This window comes from Xyrauchen texanus, chromosome 43 (assembly GCF_025860055.1).
Source record: "Xyrauchen texanus isolate HMW12.3.18 chromosome 43, RBS_HiC_50CHRs, whole genome shotgun sequence".
Classification (NCBI taxonomy): Eukaryota; Metazoa; Chordata; class Actinopteri; order Cypriniformes; family Catostomidae; genus Xyrauchen; species Xyrauchen texanus.
In genome coordinates this window covers 29,043,477-29,068,627 of record NC_068318.1, presented here as the reverse complement: position 1 = coordinate 29,068,627, position 25,151 = coordinate 29,043,477, and the positions used below count along the sequence as shown (strand labels likewise).

Below are 25,151 nucleotides of genomic sequence, written 5' to 3'. Positions count from 1 at the left end.
TGCACCGTTCATCGTTGAATCACATTCCAGTTGTTTCCGGCAAAAGTGACTGGAAACTATAAATGTGTAATTTATTTTAATTGCTATGAAAGAAATGTAACAAATCTAAATTAAATCATGTAAAAGCACTAAATTTGTGCATTTAGGGTATTTAGACCTTATTATTATTTTTTATTTACTAATTTCAATTTTTTAATGAATATTTTCTCAAATACCTCAAAAACCAATCCTCATAAATTATAACATTTTTGAGAGCTTAAAGTCTCAAGAATCGACTCATAATGTGCTGTCCATTAAAAAACAAAAAAAAAAAAAAAAAAAAAAAGGATGAAATTACAAGTATAAACACTAGATGGCTGCAGAGAGCTACTTATTCATCCCTAGTTGAAGAGATGATGATGAAAGTTAAGCATTTTGTTTGAGGTAAAATTTTTTTCCAGTTTTTGCATACCTGAAATTAGTAGAATAAAAAGTAATAACCTACTTTATCCCTTTTTGAAACGAGATGAATGTGTGTGCGTTCAGCATTGTAGATGTGTTATGGTCTCATAATTCATTTTGGTGGGTGTGTGTTCTGCATTGTGGCTGATTGATTTGTTTGACAAATAAAAAAATAAAAAATAAAAAAAAAAGTTCTGTTTTATAGTCTGACCAGTTCAGTTTTTTTGTGTGTGCAAGTGTGTGTGTTTTGCACTCTTGATGTTTGTTAGTCTCACCCCTTCATGTCTGTGTGTGTTTTTTTTTTGTTGCTTTGTGGCTATTTTTTTTTTTCATTTTATGAATATATAATGAAAAATAAATCTCTGATTTATAGTGTTTCCCATTAATTTCCTATGGCGGTCACTTTTGACAGTCCAAGTGTAATTTTTTTTCTACCATTTAGACTGATCGATTCAATAGCTTGGACGATAAAAAGACTGAAATTAAAGTCGTTATTCACTGAAAATCTTGCCCTCTGGCACTCAAATAAAATGTTGCTTTATCAATTCAAGTTTGACATCAACTTTTCATCATGAGACAAGCAAAAAACCATAACGTTTGATGTCAAATCTGATGCGCTGCAGCTAATAGCAGAATTCTGGTTTGAGAGCTACAGCGGAGGGCAAGATTTCACCAAAATATTTGAATGTTCCAACACAGAAAGCTATCGTATGGCTTTAGAACACTTTGAATATAGCGGGCAAGTCATATGAACTACTTTAATGCTATTTTATAGTGCTTTCGGAGCTTGACTGCCCCAGTTCCCATTCATGTTCTATAAATGGAAGAGAGTGTCCATGATATTCCTCAAAAATGTACCTTCTGTGTTCCACGGAAGATAGAAAGTCATATGGAATGGCATGAGGTTGAGTAGATGATGACAGAATTGTAATTTTTGGGTGAACTAGTCCTTTAAAACACGCATATTCATTTTGCAAATCGATTATGAGAGGAACCGAAACAACAGTTCACATCCTGTTGAGTGTTTTGGAGTTCTTTCCCACAAACATTCGCCCTCTTGAATCAAGAAGTCAGGCGATCTTTTTTTTTTACCATATTAACTGTAGTTTCTAGCTGGAACTGAAATTTAAAAAAAAAAAGGACTGAGAAAGGGTCCATGCCAGCACATCAACATGTTCAACTTCATACATGTTTGTGCGTTGATGTGCGTGTGTGTGCGCGCGCGCAATTTCATTTGGTCAAATCTGGAGCTCTGTGCGACAGGGCCCCAGATTAGTTTCGTCAAATGGTGCTCTCAGTGTGAGCGTGTGTGCGTGAGATTGTATGGACGTTAGCGTTCGGATGGGGGTTGGGGAGTGACGTTGGACTGCTGTTGCCGTGGGGATGATGAGGTTTTGGGTGATTGTTAGGGCTAGAGTTAGAGTTGACGTTGGTGTTCAGGTGCGACTGATTCTGAGGGTGGTTGTGGCTGGGGCGGCGTGTGGGGAGGCTGTTCTTGTCATTGAGCAGCGTGGTGGTCTCATCGGGTCTGTTCTCTTTTAAGGCCGCTGGCGCTGTGGTGTGGTTTCCAATGGAGGTGATGGGTGGAGTGGAAGGTGGCAGGGGAGCGGGATCCAGTCGCATATGGCTGCTTTCAGGGGACTGTGGGGTGCTGTCCAGCTTAGACGCCAGAAGTCCGTTTTGGTACTGTGAGCGAGAGACCTGAAAAATAAAAGAAAATACATAAATACAGATAACACATGGCCACCAGGACAAGCTGAAAGCACACATCAAATTTCATTAAAGTTTGCCCTAAAAGTTTAGGTACAAATAGCGAGTAAAACACACGCACATACACATCGTATCAGTTCTCATATTTTGATCCATTAAGTACGTTTTCTTTAACACATTTAAGCAACATCAAATAAACAACAATAAGGTCAGAAGTAATCAAAAAGTATTCCAAAAGCAATCGGATTAGATTACATTACTAACATAAATTTTAGTCATGTAATTTGTAATCAGTTCCAGATTACAATTCAGAAGTAATCTGCCTAATACTGTAGACGACTTTCCACGTGTCTAGGACATACTGTCAAAATTGTTTTACTCCCCTTTTTCTACCCAATTTGGAATGCCCAATTGCCAATGCGCTCCAAGTCCTCGTGGTGGCGTAGTGACTCGCCTCAATCCGGGTGGCGGAGGACAAATCTCAGTTACCTCCGCGTAACGTCAACCCGCGCATCTTATCACTTGGCTTGCTGAGTGTGTTACCGCGGAAATATAGCGCTTGTGGAGCACAACTCACCATGCACGACTCACCACGCGCCCCACCGAGAGCGAGAACCACATTATGGTGACCACGATGAGGTTACCCCATGTGACTCCAGCCTCCCTAGCAACCGGGCCAATTTGGTTGCTTTGGACACCTGGCTGGAGTCACTCAGCACACCCTGGATTCAAACTCACGACTCCAGGGGTGGTAGTCAGCGTCAATACTCGCTGAGCTACCCAGGCCCCTGATTTTTGCTTTTTTAAAGAAAAGGAGGGACGAGTCGAAATAATTTTTTTTGGTAAATCAACATTATGCCCTAAATGCTGTCAATTGAGCTTATTGTGTATGGAAACTAGAATATTTCTTTAAAGGTTGAGATCTATAAACATAAAAAAACAGTTGTGGTTAACAATAGGCGTATCTCTTTTTTTAGTGCTTAATGGCCGATACAATGCAGAGATAATATAAAACATAATTAAATTTAATGATGGCACATAAATAAAAATAATAAAAATAGCTGAATTAAATGAGAAATGCAGACAATATTCCCTAAACAAGAATGTGGGTATATTTTGAACTAACCCAAGGGGGAGTTACTACATTATTTTGGCCATGCAGTCCCATTTATATGCCAATAATTCTACAATGGCAAATATTGTCCAATGAATGGGTCTGTCTGAGATATTAGACTATTAGTAATGTTGAGATGGAGATTTATTGAACTGTAGTGTTAACTTACCTTCACGTACTGTAGGTCAGTGAGGGCCCTCACATTAAAATCAGGGGTGTACTGTGAAGACGGGCTGAGCTGACTGTTACTGCCACTGATAGACATAGACTCAACTCTCTCTGTGCAGCTCAGAGACGCCGAGCGATTCAAACCGCTCATATGTGATGGTGATCGAAACTCTGGAATGTACAGAAAACTATGTTAGTTCATGCCGCGACACGCCTGCATACACACACCAGCCCACACACACGGTTACTAAGCAATCTAAATGGGGACATACTACAGACATATATAGTTTCTATATAAAGCAAATGATAATTACTATAGACCAACACTCTCCATAGACATAATGATTTTATTCTCAAACTATTCTATAACCCTACCAATTTTTTATTTTTATTTATTTTTTAAATGATTTGAATAATGCGGACACTAGAAATGTCCTCATAAACCACATTTATAACATAACACCCTTGTAATTACCAGTTTGTGACCTAATAAATGTCCTCGTAAACCACCCAAACCCGCCCACACACACCAGAGATACTGAATGAAACATCAAAGAAAGGCATTTACACACACTCATATAATACTTGTAAGATTTAAGCATTTCAATTTCAATTTTCCCTCCCATTTTTCTCCCCAATTTGGTGCGGTTACTCCCCTCAATCCGGATGGCGGAGGACAAGTCTCAGTTGCCTCCGCTTCTGAGACAGTCAATCAGCGCATCTTATCACGTGACTCATTGTGCACAACACCGTGGAGACTCACAGCATGTGGAGACTCATGTTATTCTCCGCGATCCACACACAACTTACCTAACCACTAATCATGACCACGAGGAGGTTACCCCATGTGACTCTATCCTCCCTAGCAACTGGGCCAATTTGGTTGCTTAGGAGACCTGGCTGGAGTCACTCAGCACGCCCAGGATTCAAACTCGCGACTCCAGCGGTGGTAGTCAGCGTCAATACTCGCTGTAATCTTCAACAAAATTAAACGAATACAACTTAAGTTTATTCAAGTTTTATTTATTTAATTTTGATTAAGATTAAACGATTCAATTTAAAGGAAGTTAGTTTTGAAATTGAAATGCATAAATCTTATAATTAGGCTAAAGAAATGTACATGTGCAAATGTTGAAATTAAAATCAAACAAATCCAATACACTCATACGGTAAAAGAATTAAATCACACCATTCGTGGCTTAAAACACCACTGAAATAAAACCAATGAGATGGGGAAAGAGACAACAATAAACAAAACAATGGCATATGAATGGAACAATTATTGCAAATGATTGGATGGTCATTGTGGACTTCAAAAGCATGCATTTGCGTATGATTTTAGATCAGTAGCAGAGACAGATAGCAGTATAGTATCCTACAGAGCATTACTGTATTAGTATGTACATGTGCCAATGGACATGAAATCTCTAAAACATAATGTTGCCACCCAACTCATGAGATCGGTCTGTGCTCTGACTGTAATTTGAATACACTAGTGCCATCTAGAGGTGTAGTTACAATCTACCTGCAGCACTCTCAGGGACTTCTAACACATTTTACTGCAACAACAACAGATAAAAATGAACGCTGACAGAAACAGACAAATAATTGGAGCACAAAAAAGTCCCATTGATTTGAATTACATGGCCACTGATACGAAAACACCCAATTTCCCTTAACTTCTATATTTGCCAGCAGAGGTAAGATAGTCCTGCCTTAAGTTAAATGTTCATGGGAAACGGCGTTCTTTAAGCAAGCCTAATAAACAGGTTTTCTATACGGCAAACGGCTTTGTTGATTACAAAATTTGTTCTAGGATTGTAACGTTGCTTCATTCACTCTCAGTATAGGTGGAATGAAACCCTCTTCTTAAAAATGTCCCTGCGACTGTCAGTTCTGAAAGAATTTAGGAGAGGTCTTGCTGACTAAAACAATCATATTAGCAATATCAAAGACTTTTGATGATATCAGAAGATTGCCTTAGTATCCGACTATATTAGTCTACATTATCACACCCGTCTCTGTATAGTCTGCGTTTGTTAGACAATCAGAAAAGGTATGATTTAAATCAGACTGTGGTCACATTAGATGACAGATCTAATACAGAGGTTTCAAACTGGATATATGAAGAACCATCTGGAACCCACACATATTGCGTTTTGGACTTCAAACATTAAGACATTCAAACTCCGACTGGTTCACGATGGCGTTCCGTTATCCGATCAACAGCACTTCAGCATGACTCATCATTATGACATCACAATCATAGCAGACAGATACTCAGGGCAGAAGCAGAGCACATTGGCTGGTACCGTCTGATACTAAGGCAACACAGAAGATTTCAGGGTCGTGTGAATGTTGTGTTCAGTTGCATGAGGTCAGGCGTGTGATGGAAACGTTGTGACGCGGGCAGCAGGGTGAATGTGTTAGGGGTTAAAGAGGAGGAGCTCTCTGAAGAGGTCAATGCTAGCACCAACTAGTCCAGGAAGCTTCCATTTAACAACATTACATCATTATCAGCTAATTAACATGTCCAGCTGTGTACAAGCTGGTTAAAGGGTAAAGCAGTATGTTTTATTCAAATACAGTAATTCAAATGCACATTTAAACGTGCAAGCATATGGACAATATATTAGCAAAAGTTAAATTAGCAGTGGCGTATGGCAGACATCCAGATATAAGCACACCTTCTAGCTCAAGACCAATGCTGTTAAATAGCCCAAACTATGACGAAGATCACGATTAAAGGAATATTCCGGGTTCAATCGAAGTTAAGCTCAATCGACAGCATTTGTGGCATAATGTTGATTACCACAAAAAAACATGTCCTTCCTTTTCTTTAAAAAAAAGAAAGAAAAGAAAAGAAAAAAACCGGGGTTACATTGATGGGGCCGATTTTTGAAGGGGTTAAAGGCAGAAATATGAAGCTTATAATTTGTCTATGTAAAGTCTATGGTAACTCAGATAACCGCTCTTTACAATTGTGGTGTGTAGAATATCATCTCCGAGTGCTGTTATGAGAGGCACAAGAGGGACCTACACAATATTAGGCAGGTGGTTTTAATGTTGTGGATGATCAGTGTAACTTTACACAGCAAGTGATTTAAATCACATTAAAATCATGTTAACAGACATATTGTTTTTGTCTTGTGGCTAAACCTTTGAAACGGTGAGTACTTTAACGTTCAAAAATTGTCCCCATTCACCTCCATTGTAAGTGCCTCACTATAACCCAGATTTTTACTTTTCAATCGGGAATATTCCTTTAATCAGAAAATCTATATTTTTACTCAGCCCTACTAGGCAGCTCACTACGGTTTAAAAGAAAAGCAAAAAACGCCTCTCACTAATCACTAAATGAACACAAAAATGTGCTTATTCAAAATGTGAACTTGCTGGACCGTGGTTAATGGCAGGTTAAAAGGTCATTTGTTTTGTTAAACTTGCTCCCCCTATGGCCCCCGGGTTAGCATCCAACATGTAGGGACTTTACCTGGAAAGCGAGTGAACAGAGAAAACCTCTTAAGCGAAAGTCGCTGCGGACGAGGCGACATCACGGTAGGAGAGAGAGGGGGGGTGACAGCTGGGGGGCCAGAGCAGAAAGACAGATAATCTCTTTAAAAATGTCACACATCCTCCAGAAACAGCTAAAAATTATTGACTTAAAAGGGAAGGGCTCCCAAAGTTGAACTTTTGAGGTCAATTAAAGGAGTAGTTCACTCAAAAGAGAAAATTCTGTCATTATTTACTCACCCTCATTTTGTTCCAAACCCATACGCTGTTTTGTTATCCATGAAACACAAAAGGAGTATTTTTAAGAGCTCTTGTTCATGCAGTGACATTTCAAATCTGTCAAGCTCCCAAAAAGTTAGAAAAGAAAAACACTTTAAACACAGTTCAGACAACTCATGCATATATTTAAAAGGAATATTCGGGGTTCATTACAAGTTAAGCTCAATCGACAGCATTTGTGGCATAATGATGAAAAAAAAAAATTATTTCACTCGTTCATCCATTTCTTTTTCTATCCCCTTTTGCTCCTAATTTTGAAATGCCCAATTCCCACTACAATGCTCCAGTTTCCCCCACAAGTCCAAAAACATGCAGGTTAAGTGAACTGGAGACTCTAAATTGACCCGTAGGTGTGAGCGAGAATCCCCCCGCCACAGGGGCTTGTGTCAGGAAGGGCATCCGGAGTAAAACCTGTGCCAAGTCAAATATGGTCCGTTGTGGCGACCCCTAGTGGGAGCAGCCGAAAGAAGAAGATTCATAAAAATTCTCTTTAAGGTTTGTTCCTCACACAAAGATATAGCATGAATTTAGACTATTTTTTGGCGCATTTTAGGTGGTTTTATTACCTTCTTGGAGCTTGACAGACGTGATCACCATGAACTGTCATAAGCAATAGAGCCGTGTAAAGATTCTTCAAAAATTATTATGCGTTTCATAAAAGAAAGAAAATCATATGGGTTTGGAATGACATGAGGGCGAATAAACAATGACAGAGTTTGGGTGAACTATCTTATTATTAAAAACAATGCCAATGGAACACATGACCATTAAAGTGACATTTGACTTGTATGCAGTGTTTCTCAAAGCATACATAGGCACACATTCAGACACAAACTATGCACATGAAGGTGACATCTGACACGCTGACAGACTGCGGCACAGCTGGAGGTGAAGGAACACAATCAGACAGCATCATGACGCAACTCGGCCAGCAGATGTCCCTGCAGTCAAATGTGTCTCATAAATTCCCCTATTACATAACAGCACCGACTAATCTTACAATGACAGATCATGACAAAGAGCTCGAGTCTGTGCTTGGACAATTCTAAAAAAACCCATTGCTGACAGGTTCCATCACTTACACTATGACTGTGCAGCAAATACCTCAACAGATATATGCATAATATTAGCCATAAATCAACCTCAAACAGCATTCAGAAACTGATGTATTTATTCTTAATTAATGATTATTATTCTTAATTATAGAAAGACATTTACACTTCAAAAGTCCTTTTCAGAATAATATCTTATCTAGAGGTAGACCGATATATCGGTTTTACCGATTAATCGGTGCCAATAGTTGCTTATTGAAACTATCGTTATCTGCAAAAATCTATGCTGAAAATTTACGATCGTTTTTTTCATAATTTTTTAATTTCTAAATATAGTCCTGGTCTATTTCAGGCTTGTTAATACTTAAAAGTCCCACGTTATGCACCATTTTTTTCTTCTAGTTATTAGTAAGATTTTGATTGATAAATACACTGAATCGGGGATATTACTAATTTTTTAGTTTTGACTGTGTCCGTCATTGTAAAGAAAGAATAAGAAAAAGTTTTGACATTGTGTAAATCGATTTTAAAAACTATCGGTCGATTAATCGGTTATCGTACATATGCCAATGGACATGAAACATTAAATTCCATCTTTAACAAAATTCAATTAATAAAACTTTTAAATTATATTTTAGTAAAGATTACAGCCGTGGCCAAAAGTATTTTCAGTGACATACATTTTGTGTTTCACAAAGTTTTCTGCTTCAGTTGTTGTGGTGTTGATTCACATTGTTTCTAGAATATTGTGCGGAGTGATTAATGCATTTTAAATAATTGCAAAAAGCTTCATTGGCCAAAAACATTTACTTTATCACAAAAACCCAAATTTAACTGTTTTTTGACCCTGGCACAAAATGACCAGCCAACATCATTTCACTAATCATATCAGCAGCACCTGGGAAAGTGTGAACGAGTAATAGTCAGAAATCACTCTATCATTCTGATTGGATTATAAGAGCAGACTGATGCTATAAAAGGAGGGAAGAAGTGCTTTCAATCATTGTGTTCTTGTTTGCAATGTTTACCTCTAAAGAAAGATGTGCAGCCATTATTGCTTTGCATCAAAATGGCCTCACATGCAAGGAAATTGCTGCAAAGAATATTGCACCCGAAAGAACCATTTACCAGATCATCAAGAACTTCAAGGAGAGAGGTTCAACAGCAGTGAAGAAGGTTTCAGGACATCCCAGACTGTCCAGCAAGCGCCAGGACCGTCTCCTCTTGAGGAGTCAGCTACGGAATCGTGTCACCACCAGGGCAGAGCTCAATATTGGCAGCCGGTTGGTGTGAGGGCATCTGCAAGAACAGTGAGGCGAAAAATTTTGGACAAAGGCCTGGTGTCAAGAAGGGCAGCAAAGAAGCCAATTCTCTCCAAGAAAAACATCAAGGACAGACTGAAATTCTGCAGGAAGTACAAGGATTGGACAGCAGAAGACTAGTGCAAAGATATTTTCTCTGATGAAGCCCCCTTCCAACTGTTTGGGACATCTGGAAAATCGATAGTCCGGAGAAAAAAAGGTGAACGCTACCATAAGTCCTGTGTCGTGCCAACAGTGAAGCATCCTGAGACCATCCATGTGTGGGGTTGCTTTTCATCCAAGGGAGTGATTTCTCTCACAATTCTGCCCAAAAACACTGCCATGAATAAAGAATGGTATCAAAATGTCCTGCAAGAGCAACTTCTCCCAACGATCCAGGAGCAATTTGGTGATGATCCGTGCATTTTCCAGCATGATGGATCACCATGTCACAAGGCAAGAGTGATAATGAAGTGGCTCGGAGATCATTACATTGAAATTTTGGATCCGTGGTTAGGCAACTCCCCGGATCTTAATCCCATAGAGAACCTTTGGTCAATCCTCAAAAGGCGAGTGGACAAGCAGAAGCCCACAAATTGTGATCAACTCCGAGCACTAATAAGGCAAGAATGGATCACCATCAGTCAGGATTTGGCCCAGAAGCTGATATCCAGCATGCCAGAGTGAATTACAGAGGTTATGAAGAACAAGGGTCAACACTGTAAATATTGACTCTTTGCATATATTGAGTGTTTTTGCCAATAAAAGCCTTTAAAACTCATGAAATGCTTATCATTGTTTACCAGTATACCATAGAAACATGTGAAAAAATAATCTACAAATACTGAAACAGCAAAACACAAAATGTATGTCACTGCCAATACTTTTGGCCACGGCTGAACATATATTTTTAAAATTTTCTCAAGTAAATTTATTTTGTATTAAGAATGTTGAAATACTTTCACTGGAAAACAAGACAAAAATACTGAATTAGAAAGATAAAATTGTAGTGTAATGCACAGTTTATTTTATAAAAGGACATTCAACAGCAAATCAAAGGAAATCACATAAAATTTACTTTTTAAATCGGGTTTGTTTCAAATTTTAAAGGAATAGTTCACCAAAACTGATCATTCTCTCATCATTTAATCACCTTAATGACATCTCAAACTCATATGACTTTCTTAGCTCTGCAGAACACAAAAATATTTTGATTGAGATATGATATGAATAAAATCATATAATGCAAGTCAATGGGGAGCAACATTTCCAAGCTCCAAATAGGACATAAAGTCAGTGCTAGGAAGTATAATCGAGCTTTAATTCATGATTGCTTCCAGCAGACTGCAATGGCAAGACATACAGTGAAAAATGTGTTATATTTTGGTCTGTTCTCACTCAAAACCGATCATATTGCTTCAGAAGACATGGATTAAACCACTGGGATACTTCTAAGCTGCCTTGTTTTGCTTTTCAGAGCCTGTTGACTTGCATTGCAAGGACATAAACACATCATACGTCAATGAAATTGTCTTTGAGAAAGTCCTACTAGATGGAAATGGCATAAGGATGAGTAAATGATGAGAGAATTCTCAAATTAATGTGAACTTTTCTTTGAAATCCTTTTATTCCTTTAAATAAGGTCAAATACTCACCCAGCGATTGAGAAGTTAGAGCCATGACTCCGTAATAAGAAAAAGGGCCCGTTTCAAACTTCATATTCTCATTTCCGGCCTCTACTTCCACTCGACCCTGAGGGACAGAGGAGCGTTTGTAAGCTTGTACTTGTACGTTGTGAAATGATCTAGAACTTGTCTAGAGCAAGAACAGCTTCATTTTTTCATTACATTAGGAACATTGTAACAGCGCTTTCAAATAACGTTTCAGTGACCTCAAATGTTTGCTAACAGAAGTTGTGTTCACCTGAGGAAACCAATCGCAACAAAAGACAGCTTGAGCGCTTCCCATCAGTATTGACAAAAACACATTTTCTTTTGTAGCTTTCATAGGATCTTTTTGTTTCTGTGCTGTCATTTGAGATACTAAAACCCAAAGCACGGAGCTGTTCTTAAATAATGGAACAGTGTTAAAACGTTTAAAGCCAAACGCTCTTATTTTGAAGGTCTTCACTGGGTTCCTTGAAAAAGAACCAAATGTCTATGCATTATTAAAGACTGAATGACACAAAATCCGACCAAAACTTGCACAAGGAACATGAGCTCATTACTTTTAGCATTGTAAAACCAGAGCTGTGCATGAGCAGTACATCAAGGTGCTTCCGTGAGCACATGCGAATCCTTTCCAAAGTCTCTGACATCATATTTGCCAGATATTCCGCCCCAACGGTGATTCACCTTTTCCTGTCATTCTCAAAAAACGTAACCAGATCTGTGTAGATCGGATTGCATGACACAGATCCGGTCACTCGATCTGGCTCTCCTCTGCTATCTATATTCAGGCAGCCACGACAAACACAAACAACACTCTCGCCAACACTTTACTGCCTTCTGATGTGTGCCAGCAAATCAGAGCCAAAACAAATGAGGCAAAAGTACCTGCTGATCGAGACGGAGTGTTCTTTTGTCGATCAAAGCAGAAAACAATTACTAAAAAAACACCTCTAACCAAATCTTTACTTTCATAAATGTCAAATATACTGTAGTATCCTATTCAAATAATTCAAAACTTTTTCTGCCAGATTTCAAAAGTACTAAACTTTACCCATCTTTTCTACTGTACATTATAAAATGTCGTTTTCTGAGTAATATTCGCTGTATTGCTCCACTAACTTCTATTATTTTGTTTTTAAAAACTGAGGGATGAGTTTAAACTATTCGTAACGGTTAACAATAAGCAGTAGCGGTTCTAGCTTGTTCGCTTCAACGCAGCCCAATGTTGTTGACCGTGGGGTTGGGGGCTAACACATCAAATGCCCTTGAAATATATTGTACATTTATTAAATCTAATGCATTAACAAATGTACATAACAAATACAACCTTTAAATCAGTGGCGGATTTATGCATGGGCGACATGGGCAGTCGGCCAGGGCGTCATCTTGTGGCGGCAGGGTGGCAGTGGGTTTGGGGTTATGGGTTTTGGCAACTTTGGGAGCGTTCTCATTTAGACCCCCCCCCCCCATGTTAGCCTCCCCGACCTGACAACAACTTTGGGGGCGTGTTGAAGGAAGGGGGGGATTCTAAATGAGAACGCTCCCAAAGTTGCCAAATGCAAATAGCATTGACTTAGTTGATCATCCATAAACAATTTTCTGCTATTAGCATCATCCAAAATGTCTATATCGCTTATTTGATATCACACAGAGTCTTTGTAAAGCACTGAACTGCATTCAAAACCAGCACATTTAGAAAAAAATGTTTAATAAATGCATTTGTACAACCAACTAATTTTGAAATCTTATTTAAACTCAATTAGAGACAGTTTCACTCTTGAAAGTAAATCATAAACAAGCTAAATAAATTATAAAAAAAATAAATAATAATATAGTGTCCCACAATTTGATGCCACAAAGTCTTTATATAGATAACTTCATACAAAGCAAGCACATTTAAAATAATTTTGTTTCATAAATGCTATTGTGCAAACATCTCCTTTTGAAATTTTATTTGATTCCAGACAGATTCACTCTGGAAATCAGCAGATGTTGTTGATGTAAATGAGCTGAAGAAGATAAGCAGACATATGGTTTACGGCCAGTGTGACGTAACGCTCTGACACATGGCGTTTGTTCTTCATACGACATTGTGCTGGGGGTGATAAACAAACACACAGAGGCTCTGAAAGGTTTAACCTTGTCCTAGCTGACCCCCCGCAGAGCAGTGCGCAAATCCAGGATGTGATTTACTGATCTGCCGTGGCCTGTGAGTAACAGTGCCATGACCCAGCATGGCTCGTTCCATCTTGGCCATCTTCAATCTTAAAGGGACAGTTAATCAGATAATGCCAATTCTGTCAATCCATGACTTCCTCTCATCCATGGAAGACAAAAGCAGGTGTTAGGCAGAATGTTAGCCTCAGTCACCATTCACTTCCATTGCATGTTTTATTTTTGTCATGCAATCAATGAATGGTGACTGAGCAGGCCCGGTTCTTAAGCGGTGCTTGAACGAATCAATTCAATTGCCACCTTCAATTGCAGACCAGGGCAAACTACTGCCCGCAGGTTGATTTATCATGAACGTATTTTTTTATTAGATCTTTCATTTATCTGGCTTTAGGCCCTATCGCGCATCCACAAGCTATTACTATGCTCAGGGTTGCCAGATAATAGATGCAACACCCCAATCAGAGATTTATACTTGCACAAATTGGAAATAATATACTTAATTTATGCAATCTGGCAATCAGGCATGCAATTACGTGCACTTTCTCCTCTTTAGAAAAAAACGTAGTGCTCAATAGTGCAATATTCTGCTCAAAGAAAAGTGTGATGCAGCCACTCCGTGTCCATTCGTGAGGCTGCGTGTGCTGTTTAGTGCCAAGACACATGAGCAAAACCAAGCGAGAGAGGAAAATGTTTGTTCTTTGTGTTATTTGTAAAATGCTGAAGTGCCTCACACATGTATGCGAATGTTACTCTGGCGGTAATCATTTATCAGTGTCATGCAGCCTGTTTTATTCAGTTGTGTGCTGAATGGGATGCCAATCAAACCATTGACGAGACCCACAACATGACCCATGAGCATGTAAACAGGTTGATAATGTTTTGAGAATAAAACAACTTTGTCCACTTTGCGACCAACATTACATTTATGCATTTGGCAACCGCTTTTATCCAAAGTGACTTACAGTACCCTTATTACAGGGACAATCCCCTGGAGCAACCTGGAGTTAAGTGCCTTGCTCAAGAACACAATGGTGGTGGCTGTGGGGATCGAACCAGCAACCTTCTGATTAACAGTTATGTACTGTAGCCCACTACGCCGCCATCACCACATTAAAAAAAGTTTTGGCGGTTTGATTCCCAGCCCACATGACTCCACATGCCAAAGTGCATCCTTGGGCAAGACACTGAACCCCAAGTTGCTTCCAATGGAAGAGTTGCAGCTCTGCCATCATTGGAGTGTGAGTGTGTGAATGGGTGAATGAGACACAATGTTTAAAAAAGCCGCTATATAAGTGCAGACCATTTACCATGATTAAAGCAATCGCAGAATGGTCCCATCAGTCTGTATACACTTCAGAACATTGTGCATCATTCATTGAGTGCATGACTACTTCTGGGCTTAAAAGACACAACTATGCAGAACTTTTAATTTTCTACTTAACAGCCTGATTATGTGGCCCCTGTACCAAAATAATCGCACACCCCTGCTCAATTGAATATGTAAGACTAATCCTGTAAACTGGCAAGCAGATTTCCTTGAATCCCAGCAAACACAAAAATGCTACATCAAAACTTAAAAACGTGCATGATTTTGCAAATCAGTATGTCCTAATCTGCAGGCGCAGCATTTTGCGATACAATTACAATATCCACTATATACAGAGCACCCCCACTATTTTTAGAAGCACCCTCAGTGATTTTGATATGGAATCGGGCCTGTGACTGTGCTAACATTTTGCCTAACATCTCCTTTTGTGTTCCACTGAAGACAGAAAGTCTTACGGGTTCAGAACAACATGAGGGTGGCTAAATAATGACATCATTTTGGCTGAACTATCCTTTTAAGCCACTGTTTTAGCTAAACTAAGCTGTGGTGTTGATATCTGTCGAGATGAATGGAAAGTATGCAGAGGTGAAAAGGTCATTCTGTTATGTTGATCCCTGCTGTACAGTACGAGTTCACATGAGTCTATATCTATATATGTATTATCTGCTTGCTGTAGCAGGGACAGTCAAGACAGTTTACATCAATCTCCCCGCTAATTGGATGGTTTCTCGAATAAGGGGATGGACAGTGCACGGCTTTGATTGGTTGTGTGTACGATTGTATGTGTGTGTATTTGTGTGTGTCTTGTGAGCTGGCAGAAATTAGGCGGGATTAGAGCTGTAATACACAGGATCCCGTTCTTATGCAAGACGGATCAATTAGTGAAGGTCAGGCTTGTCCGATAAAGCTGGGCCTCTCTAACTAAACCTTACAGTGAGGTCACAGACCAGCTTCTGACGTCGACCGACCAGTGGAGGGGCTCCAAAGAGCCACCACATACAAAACAGCACAAAACAGACACGCAAAATACAGGCCAATGACAGTCAGAGAGCGAAATCTGTGTATGACTGACATGCCTGGAGCGATATGAGAGGTCAAACCAGTCAGAGGTTCCATGTAATCGGCTGAATCACATGGCAGCAGCTCTGGGGAACTTATGACTTTATAACCTTCTTTAGTTCTCTCAAACCATCCACACTTTCAAGGGCTCAATGTACAAGACATGTGCAAAAGATTGTAGTTTATTTCTTAAAGATGTCATAATATTTCATAATCAGTAGTTGATTTGGCATTAGAAATTCTGCAAACCTAATGATCAGTTTAGCATTCAGTTTCACCCACCTGAAGGATTAGGACGAAATAGTCGACAGGTTTTCCACGCTGATACAAGTAGTGCTGTTGTGCGTGCTTGTTGTTCTCATTGAACTTTACATCCTGAATGACATCTGGATGTTTGAGGATTCGCAGAAGCACCTTATCTGAGATCTGGAGTGGACTGAAGACACTCACCTCTAAAGAGAGATGGGTAACAATAAAAACACAACGGCGGCTGTGATTTGCAATAGACACTGCCGTTGAAATAAATAGAGGAGGAAGGTTGGAGAGTAAGGTGATAATCTGTCCATCATGGACACAACAGCTCACCTGTGGCGAGGAATCGGTGTGCAACAAGCATTAGCTGAGGAGAGATCTTCACCTTGGATTCCCTCTCATGTTTAAAAGCAGAGAAGTCCCTCTTGTTCTTGTTGGGATCCACTTTCTTTCTGTTACGATTGTCAGCTAGAAGAAAAATACATTCACAAATACATACATACATCAATTAATCAATTTAGAAGGGGCAGTGTTGTTTGAAATGCTGCTTGTAACTGTTACTTGGCCAAAAATTACTATTGCTACAAATTGAATTAAAGAAACATTTATTTCTTCAATGACAATACGTTTGAGGGTTATACCCTCACAAACAATTACAATGGTAACCATGGTTTTGACCAAAATACCAGTTATGCCAGCTATTGTTACTGCTGTAAAATCATTATAAATGCAGACTTAAACAGAGACAACAAAGAAAATGATCTTAATAAAACGAGATAAAGAAAATTAACTTAATGAAACTAGACGATATAGCGAGATAATTCTCTTGACCAAAACGAGACGACAAAGCGAGATAATTCTCTTGAAAAAAAACGAGACAACAACGAAATAATTCTCTTGCCAAAAACGAGACAACAACGAAATAATTCTCTTGCCAAAAACGAGACGACAAAGCGAGATAATTCTCTTGACAAAACGAGACGACAAATCGAGATAATTCTCTTGAAAAAAACGAGACGACAACGAAATAATTCTCTTGCCAAAAACGAGATGACAAAGCGAGATAATTCTCTTGCCAAAAACGAGACGACAAAGCGAGATAATTCTCTTGACAAAACCGAGACGACAAAGCGAGATAATTCTCTTGACACACCGAGACGACAAAGCGAGATAATTCTCTTGACAAACCGAGACGACAAAGCGAGATAATTCTCTTGACAAACACAGACGACAAAGCGAGATAATTCTCTTGACAAAACGAGACGACAAAGCGACATAATTCTCTTGACAAAAACGAGACGACAAAGCGAGATTATTCTCTTGACAAACAGAGACGACAAAGCGAGATAATTCTCTTGACAAAAACGAGACGACAAAGCGAGATTATTCTCTTGACAAACCAAGACGACAAAGCGAGATAATTCTCTTGACAAAAACGAGACGACAAAGCGAGATAATTCTCTTGACAAACAAGCACAGCGAGTAATGACAACGACAAAGCGAGATAATTCTCTTGACAAAAACGAGACGACAAAGCGAGATAATTCTCTTGACAAAAACGAGACGACAAAGCGAGATAATTCTCTTGACAAAAACGAGACGACAAAGCGAGATTATTCTCTTGACAAACCAAGATGACAAAGCGAGATAATTCTCTTGACAAACCAAGACGACAAAGCGAGATAATTCTCTTGACAAAAACGAGACGACAAAGCGAGATAATTCTCTTGACAAAAACGAGACGACAAAGCGAGATAATTCTCTTGACAAACAGAGACGACAAAGCGAGATTATTCTCTTGACAAACCAAGACGACAAAGCGAGATAATTCTCTTGACAAACCAAGATGACAAAGCGAGATAATTCTCTTGACAAACCAAGATGACAAAGCGAGATAATTCTCTTGACAAACCAAGACGACAAAGCGAGATAATTCTCTTGACAAACCAAGACGACAAAGCGAGATAATTCTCTTGACAAAAACGAGACGACAAAGCGAGATAATTCTCTTGACAAACCAAGACGACAAAGCGAGATAATTCTCTTGACAAACCAAGATGACAAAGCGAGATAATTCTCGACAAACAGAGACGACAAAGCGAGATAATTCTCTTGACAAACCAAGACGACAAAGCGAGATAATTCTCGACAAACAGAGACGACAAAGCGAGATAATTCTCTTGACAAACCAAGACGACAAAGCGAGATAATTCTCTTGCCAAAAACGAGACGACAAAGCAAGATAATTCTCTTGCCAAAAACGAGACGACAAAGCGAGATAATTCTCTTGCCAAAAACGAGACGACAAAGCGAGATAATTCTCTTGACAACCAGAGACGACAAAGCGAGATCATTCTCTTGCCAAAAACGAGACAACAAAGCGAGATAATTCTCTTGCCAAAAACGAGACAACAAAGTGAGATAATTCTCTTGCCAAAAACGAGACAACAAAGTGAGATAATTCTCTTGCCAAAAACGAGACAACAAAGCGAGATAATTCTCTTGCCAAAAACGAGACAACAAAGCGAGATAATTCTCTTGCCAAAAACGAGACAACAAAGCGAGATTATTCTCTTGACAAAAACGAGATGACAAAGCGAGATAATTCTCTTGCCAAAAACGAGACAACAAAGCGAGATTATTCTCTTGACAAAAACGAGATGACAAAGCGAGATAATTCTCTTGACAAACAGAGACAACAAAGCGAGATAATTCTCTTGACAAACCAGAGACGACAAAGCGAGATAATTCTCTTGACAAACCAGAGACGACAAAGCGAGATAATTCTCTTGACAAACAGAGACGACAAAGCGAGATAACTCTCTTGAGAAAAACGAGACGATAAAGCGAGAAAATTACCTTGACAGAATCACACAGCAAAGTAAGAAAATTATTGTGAACGTACTATAGAGATCAGACTCGTCTAGGATCTCAGATTTGATGATCTCCTCAATAACATCTTCCAGCGTGACCAGCCCCAGAACCTCATAGAACGGATCTCCTTCTCCTTCATTATTTACCTTCTGAACGATTGCCAGGTGGGATTTACCTGTGGACAGAAACACCTGAGTCACAAACTCAACAGAGCAGCTCAGATTTTACACACATTCAGCTCTAAGAAAAATAGAGTACACAATTTACTAAACGTTGTAATTAAATACTCAATGGCTATTTAATAGTTATTTAACAAATAGTTGAAACTTGACAAAGATGCTCATTGAGTGGGTGTAACATAATTCAAAACATATTCAGATTGAAGCACTGCATGGACATGCATATAAATGAGTTTGATAATGACTACAGGGGCAGTTATGCAGCATTAATTATTTTGCTCTTATTACTGTCAAAGGGGCTGGATCAATCACAATTATTTAAGCAATACTGGACAATCAGAGTTTCATGTTTGGTGCCAAGAGAGAAGAGCAGAAGTGCTACTAAACTTAGAGCTAAGAGCTTAACACGGGGAAATGACGAAGATGTCTGGGGATAAGATTAGAACAAGAAAGAAATGCATAGGATGGTACACACAGACTTTCACGGCATGCCACTTAAAAAAGCAGATCTCTCAGACTAAAACTGTATAATAATCCATCTGTGCAATAATGAATGCAGGGACAGGGGATGTCAGTCTCATAAACTGTCCTTAGAGGGATTCATAGTGCATGATCAAGCCTTTGTTGTACAGAAAGTGCTTGAGGGCTGATCTTTCATGTATTTTTGCTGAGATACTCAAGAGCTCATGTGGGGCCAGCGCTCTGCAATCATGCACATTTACTTATTTACATACTCCTAAACATGTTTACATACATGCATATCTCAGTGGAGCTTACTTTAAACAAATATCAAAACACATTTGAAGATTGCATTAAGCGCTTGAATGGATGTATCATCAAATGATGCCAAATGTATTGTCTAAAGTTGTCCAATACATGCAAGTCCAATCGGTTTTGACCTGCTGTGGCATCTTTGCAGTGTTGCATTGATTGGTACAAATAAAAAGATGGCGGAGTGACTTAAAATGTCAATCGCTAAAAAAACCCGTCCACAAAACACATTTATATTCTAACAAATCAATACTATGCCACAGGACTCTAGGGCGGATTTCTGGTTCCACACACATCTGGTACGATTGATCTGCATTTTGTAATGAATTTGTTTTAACATGGTTTGTACTAAACTGTACCAGCATAATTATCATTTACATGTACATGTATGCATTTGGCAGACGCTTTTATCCAAAGCGACTTACAGAGCACTTATTACAGGGACAATCCCCCCGGAGCAACCTGGAGTTAAGTGCCTTGCTCAAGGACACAATGGTGGTGGCTGTGGGGATCAAACCTACAACCTTCTGATTACCAGTTTACCAGTTATGTGGTTTAGACCACTACACCACACCAGTACAATTATCATGTCAATAAGTTCTGGAAGTTGTTGTTGTTGTTTTTCTCTTTTTGAAATAAGCAGGAAGTTTTCGAATTTTCATACATTTAAACCAAAGGAACTTCATGATGTAAAGTGAAGTGTCGCTTGCAGGGTCAGAAATGAACTTTTCCATCAACAGGCAATATTTGCCACCTGGTTTTGATTTTCAGGGGCATTTTATACCTTTAAAGGGCACATTTATTTTAACCAAAAAAAGAGGTCTCAACACTTTATGTTAAATACTTTTAAATGTAATCAATTAACATAAAAAACATTTATTATGAATAACTAGATTGAGAAATGCCTCTTACCCATAAATTCAATCACCATCAATTTGTGCTTTACATTTTAAAGTATGCCTAAATAAAGGAATTCATCATGGGGTATTTTTTGCATGTTTGAATTTCTGGGGCATGTTTGTGACTTTCATTGGCACTTTGCCCTGAGCCCCCCTTTATTTCTAACCCTGGTAACTAGTCAAACGTAACAAACTTTTACAAAAGGAGTTATCAAAAAGTATTTTATGCATTTTTACATTTTTCACTCAGACTGAATTTGCAATTAAACATTTTGTATTAAATTAGAAAAAATGCAGATTAGAAACATTTTCCTCAGTGACTTACAACTGCTGGACCTTACTGTGAATAAAATAAATATCTTTAATCAAATATGCACATTGCTTAAATGTTTCCGGTGAGTTGATGGTAAAAGTGTGTGGGACATTTGTGCTGTTAAAACATCATAGTGAGAAGGCAAAATCTCGGCTAACATTTGATTGGTGGACCGGATGATGTGACAGGTGCTTATGGCTGCATGTACTTCCTCTGCCATTTCCAGACAAGAGCTTCAAATGTATTGTAACCTGATACGAGGGGCATATTGTTATTGATTCAGCTACTAGGGGGGAGAATGAGCACCCATCATAATCAATGGGAGGACAAAAACAACTGTGCATGGAGAAAAAAACCAGTACAATCTTTTAACACAGCAAGATCTTTGCTGTAATGTCAGGGTTTTTACCCGGGGTCTGTGGACCTCTGGGGGCCCATGAAGTTATGGTTAGGTTAATGTGCTGTACAGGTTTTAAAAAATATATATATATATATTTTTTTTAATGAATTTTTTCACCCAAAAATGTTAGTTCTCTCATGATTTCCTCACCCTTGTGCCATCCCAGATGTCTATGACTTTCTTTCTACTGCAGAACACAAACAAAGATTTCTACAAGAATATTTCAGCTCTGTTGATCCATACAATGCAAGTGAATGGTGACCAAAACTTTGAAGCTCCAAAAAGCACATCAAATGAATCCACAAGTCTCCGTTTGTTAAATCCACGTCTTCTGAAATGATCTAATAAGTGTGGGTGAGAAACAGATCAAAATTTAAGTCGGTTTTTACTATAAATCTCCACTTTCACATTCTTCTTTTGTTTTTTGGCACATTCTTCATGCATATCGCCACCTACTGGTCAGGGCTGGTCAAAGGTGGAGATTTATAGTAAAAAAGGACTTAAATATTGATCAGTTTCTCACCCACACCTATCATATCGCTTCTGAAGACATGGATTAGACCACTGAAGTCGTATGATTACTTTTATACAGTTTTTTTTTGTGCTTTTTGGAGCTTCAAAGTTCTCACATTGTGAGGACCAACAGAGCGAAATATTCTCCTAAAAATCTTCATTTGGGATGATATTTTTGGGCGAACTATTTTTTTAAAGACATCTGCTGAAGTTAGGTTTGATGCATCCACTAGATTATACATAAAACACCACAATGTCACATAATCAAAGGCATCACTAACCTTTCTTAAACTCCTCCAGCATGGCATCCAACTTGGTGTCATGGAAGACAAAATGAACCGGGTGGTTGTAGAACTTGGTGACCGTTTTGAGTGTCGTGCAGTCATCTGGGTCAACGAAGGCTAAGTCCTTAACATACAGTACGTCTACGATGTTGGAGCGTTCTGCGTCGTACACGGGTATCCTCGTGTAGCCACTTTCCATGATCTCAGTCATGGTGTTGAAGTCCAGCACCGCATCGATGTGAATCATGAAGCAGTTCCTCAGAGGCGTCATTACGTCCTCAACCGTTTTGGTTCTAAGTTCTAAAGCACCTTGTATGATGTTCATCTCTTCCTTGACCAGGTCGTTGTAGGGCTCGGTGACTTTCAGCATCTCCACCAACTTCTCACGGTTGTACACGGTGCCAATCTCCTGCCCAAGGACACAGTCCAGGAGCTTGCTGATTGGAAAGGACAATGGAAATGTAAGCATCATGAAGAACTTGGTTAATACAATGGTGTTGGCGCCCACGGCCAAACCGTGGCGAGAGCAAAGCGCTTGTGGCACAATTTCACCAAATATGACAATGCCAACCGTTGATGCCACCACGGCACCCAAGCCAGACCCAATCAAATCATCTAGTAGGATTGTCAACGTAGTGTTCACCAAAACATTTCCAAGCAATAAAGAGCAAAGCAAATAGTTGCCCTTGCTCCGAATGGGTTCAATTTTACGCGCATACTTCTTCTCCTTATTGGTGCCACAACTTTGCACAATGCGAAGCTCCATTGGGTCCAAAGCCATGAGCCCCAGGTTGAGTCCACTGAACATGCCTGACAACATCAGTAAACATGACACCAGTATCATCTGAAGCCAAAGGGGAAGAAGAGAAGCTTTCTCCTCCACAACTATCAACCTACCATCATTATCACCCAAAATAACCCATTTATCATCCAAACCCTGCCTGACACAGAGGCTGTAGGTCTTTTCTCGTTCACTTTTACGCAGTGCCTTTATATGCACACTCACCAACCCTGATGTGCCTCTGCTGCTCACATTCATATAACTGCTGATGCTGAAGTCTTTGGTGAAATCCTCACAAGTCCTGTTTACTGCATCACTGTCACCCGTATCCACGTCCTCCGTGAACCTGATGTGGGATGCTGCGTCCGGGCTCAGATGTACCCCATAAAACCGGAGCAACAAGCTGCTCTCCTCCGTTACCTGAATGAGCCCGTCCTCCGTCGTGCTTGCCGGCTTCTCGCTCCTCTCCAGCCGCATGCCCAGGATCTGACTGCTCGAGCCGGGTCTCGGCGTCTCTGTTCGCCCGCCGACAGAGCTCCAGAGGAAGACGATGAAAGTTAGAAGGCACCCCTGTCCGCTCCGCTCCGTCGCCATGTTTGCTGCGCTAGCTCGCTCGCTTGCTCTCTCTCCGCAAGGCTGGACCTGACGTCACGTCATCGCTGCCACATGCGGGGCACCGCCCCTCATTTGCATAAGGCAAAATTCCGCAATGCCCAACGCGAGATTGTCAGGTGCACCGTTTCGCGTGGCAATTAATAACGTTTAAATAAAAATTATGCCATTGAACAAAATAACTCCGCTCTAAAGTGTTCTTATTTACGAAATATCTCGTTTGAGTATACATATAATAATAATATTAATAATAATATATATATACACGTAGTAATATTATGATTATTTGGCAGCAAGTCCATTTGTCGTAATACAGACATATACTTCTTACAGGTTTGCGGTTAGCAATAATGTTTTTTACCGTCTTTGCCTTTTCTTGCTCGAGGTGGAGTGCTGGTGGTGTTATGTAAACGCACATGCGCAAGCTCTGTGTGCCTTACTGTCAGGGTGACTCTCACAAAAACATCTTTCGGTCATATTTTACCCCCAAATTAAAATGTATATTTAGCATAAAGAAAATTAAGCCAGTGAAGTTTTTTTTTTTTTTTTTGCATTGCACTTGCCCCCTCAATTCTCATTACAGTAATGAGTTTGTCATTATTCTTAAAGGAATAGTTCTCCCAAAAATGATATTCTCTCGTGATTTACTCACCCTCATGCCATCCCAGATGTGTGTATGACTTTCTTCTGCAGAACACACGTAAATATTTTTAGGAGAATATTTCAGCTCTGTTGGTTCATTCAATGCAAGTGAATTGTGGCCTGAACTTTGAAGCTCCAAAAAGCACATAAAGGCAACATAAAAGCAATACATATGACTCAAGTGGTTTAATCCACGTCTTCAGAAGTGATCTAATAGGTGTGGGTGAGAAATAGATCAATATTTAAGTACTTTTTCATTTCTATTTCTTCTTTTTTATCTTTGACAATTCACATTCTTCATGCATATCGCCACCTACTGGTAGGAAGGAGAATTTATAGTAAAAAAAGGACTAACAAATTGATCTGTTTCTCTCCCACATCTATAATATTGCTTCTGAAGATGTGGATTTAACCACTGAAGTATTATGGATTATGTCTGTGCAGCTTATATATGCTTTTTGGTGCTTCAAAGTTTTGGTCACCATTCACTTGCATTGTATGGACCAACAGTGCAAAGATATCCTTCTGAAAACCTTTATTTGTGTTCTGCAGAAGTAAGAACGTCATACATATTTGGGATGGCATGTGAGTGAGTAAATTATGAATTTTCAATTATTATTATTATTATTATTAGTTTATTTTTTTTGTGAAATACTCCTTTAATTATCATTCTTAGTCCCAATACTGCGAATATTTTGTATTAAAAAACGTAATTATATTTGTATTAAAATAAGCATAAATTAAGGATAGTGCAACAAATTATACCATTATGTATGAATACTTGACAGTTTAAATAATAGTTATTTTTTTCACTCGACATAA

The 25,151-nt window shown here is 39.2% G+C and overlaps 1 protein-coding gene across 2 annotated transcripts; it reads right to left on the bottom strand.

Moving 5' to 3' along the window:
- Nucleotides 1-1,584: 1,584 nt before the first annotated feature.
- Nucleotides 1,585-23,669, bottom strand: LOC127635916 (metal transporter CNNM4-like). Of its 2 annotated transcripts, XM_052116214.1 has the most exons (8): nt 22,292-23,669; nt 18,967-19,110; nt 16,395-16,529; nt 16,092-16,261; nt 11,234-11,330; nt 6,927-7,016; nt 3,435-3,604; nt 1,585-2,142 (listed from the first exon to the last, which is right to left on the bottom strand). In XM_052116214.1, exons 1-8 carry the CDS (start codon nt 23,667-23,669, stop codon nt 1,723-1,725), a joined length of 2,604 nt encoding a protein of 867 aa, XP_051972174.1. In that variant the 3' UTR covers nt 1,585-1,722. The 2 variants fall into 2 exon arrangements, with proteins under 2 accessions (XP_051972174.1, XP_051972175.1); XM_052116215.1 differs by lacking the exon at nt 6,927-7,016 and having other exon boundaries at nt 3,435-3,621; nt 11,230-11,330; nt 22,292-23,650.
- Nucleotides 23,670-25,151: the final 1,482 nt, after the last annotated feature.

Excerpts from the sequence above, each read along its gene's own strand:
- LOC127635916 (XM_052116214.1), bottom strand. The coding sequence starts at position 23,669 with ATGGCGACGGAGCGGAGCGGACAGGGGTGCCTTCTAACTTTCATCGTC. Across the intron at positions 19,111-22,291 it reads GCTGGAGGAGTTTAAGAAAG|GTAAATCCCACCTGGCAATC; the intron begins GTTAGTGATGCC and ends TTCTGTCCACAG. Across the intron at positions 16,530-18,966 it reads AGACGAGTCTGATCTCTATA|CTGACAATCGTAACAGAAAG; the intron begins GTACGTTCACAA and ends TTTTTCTTCTAG.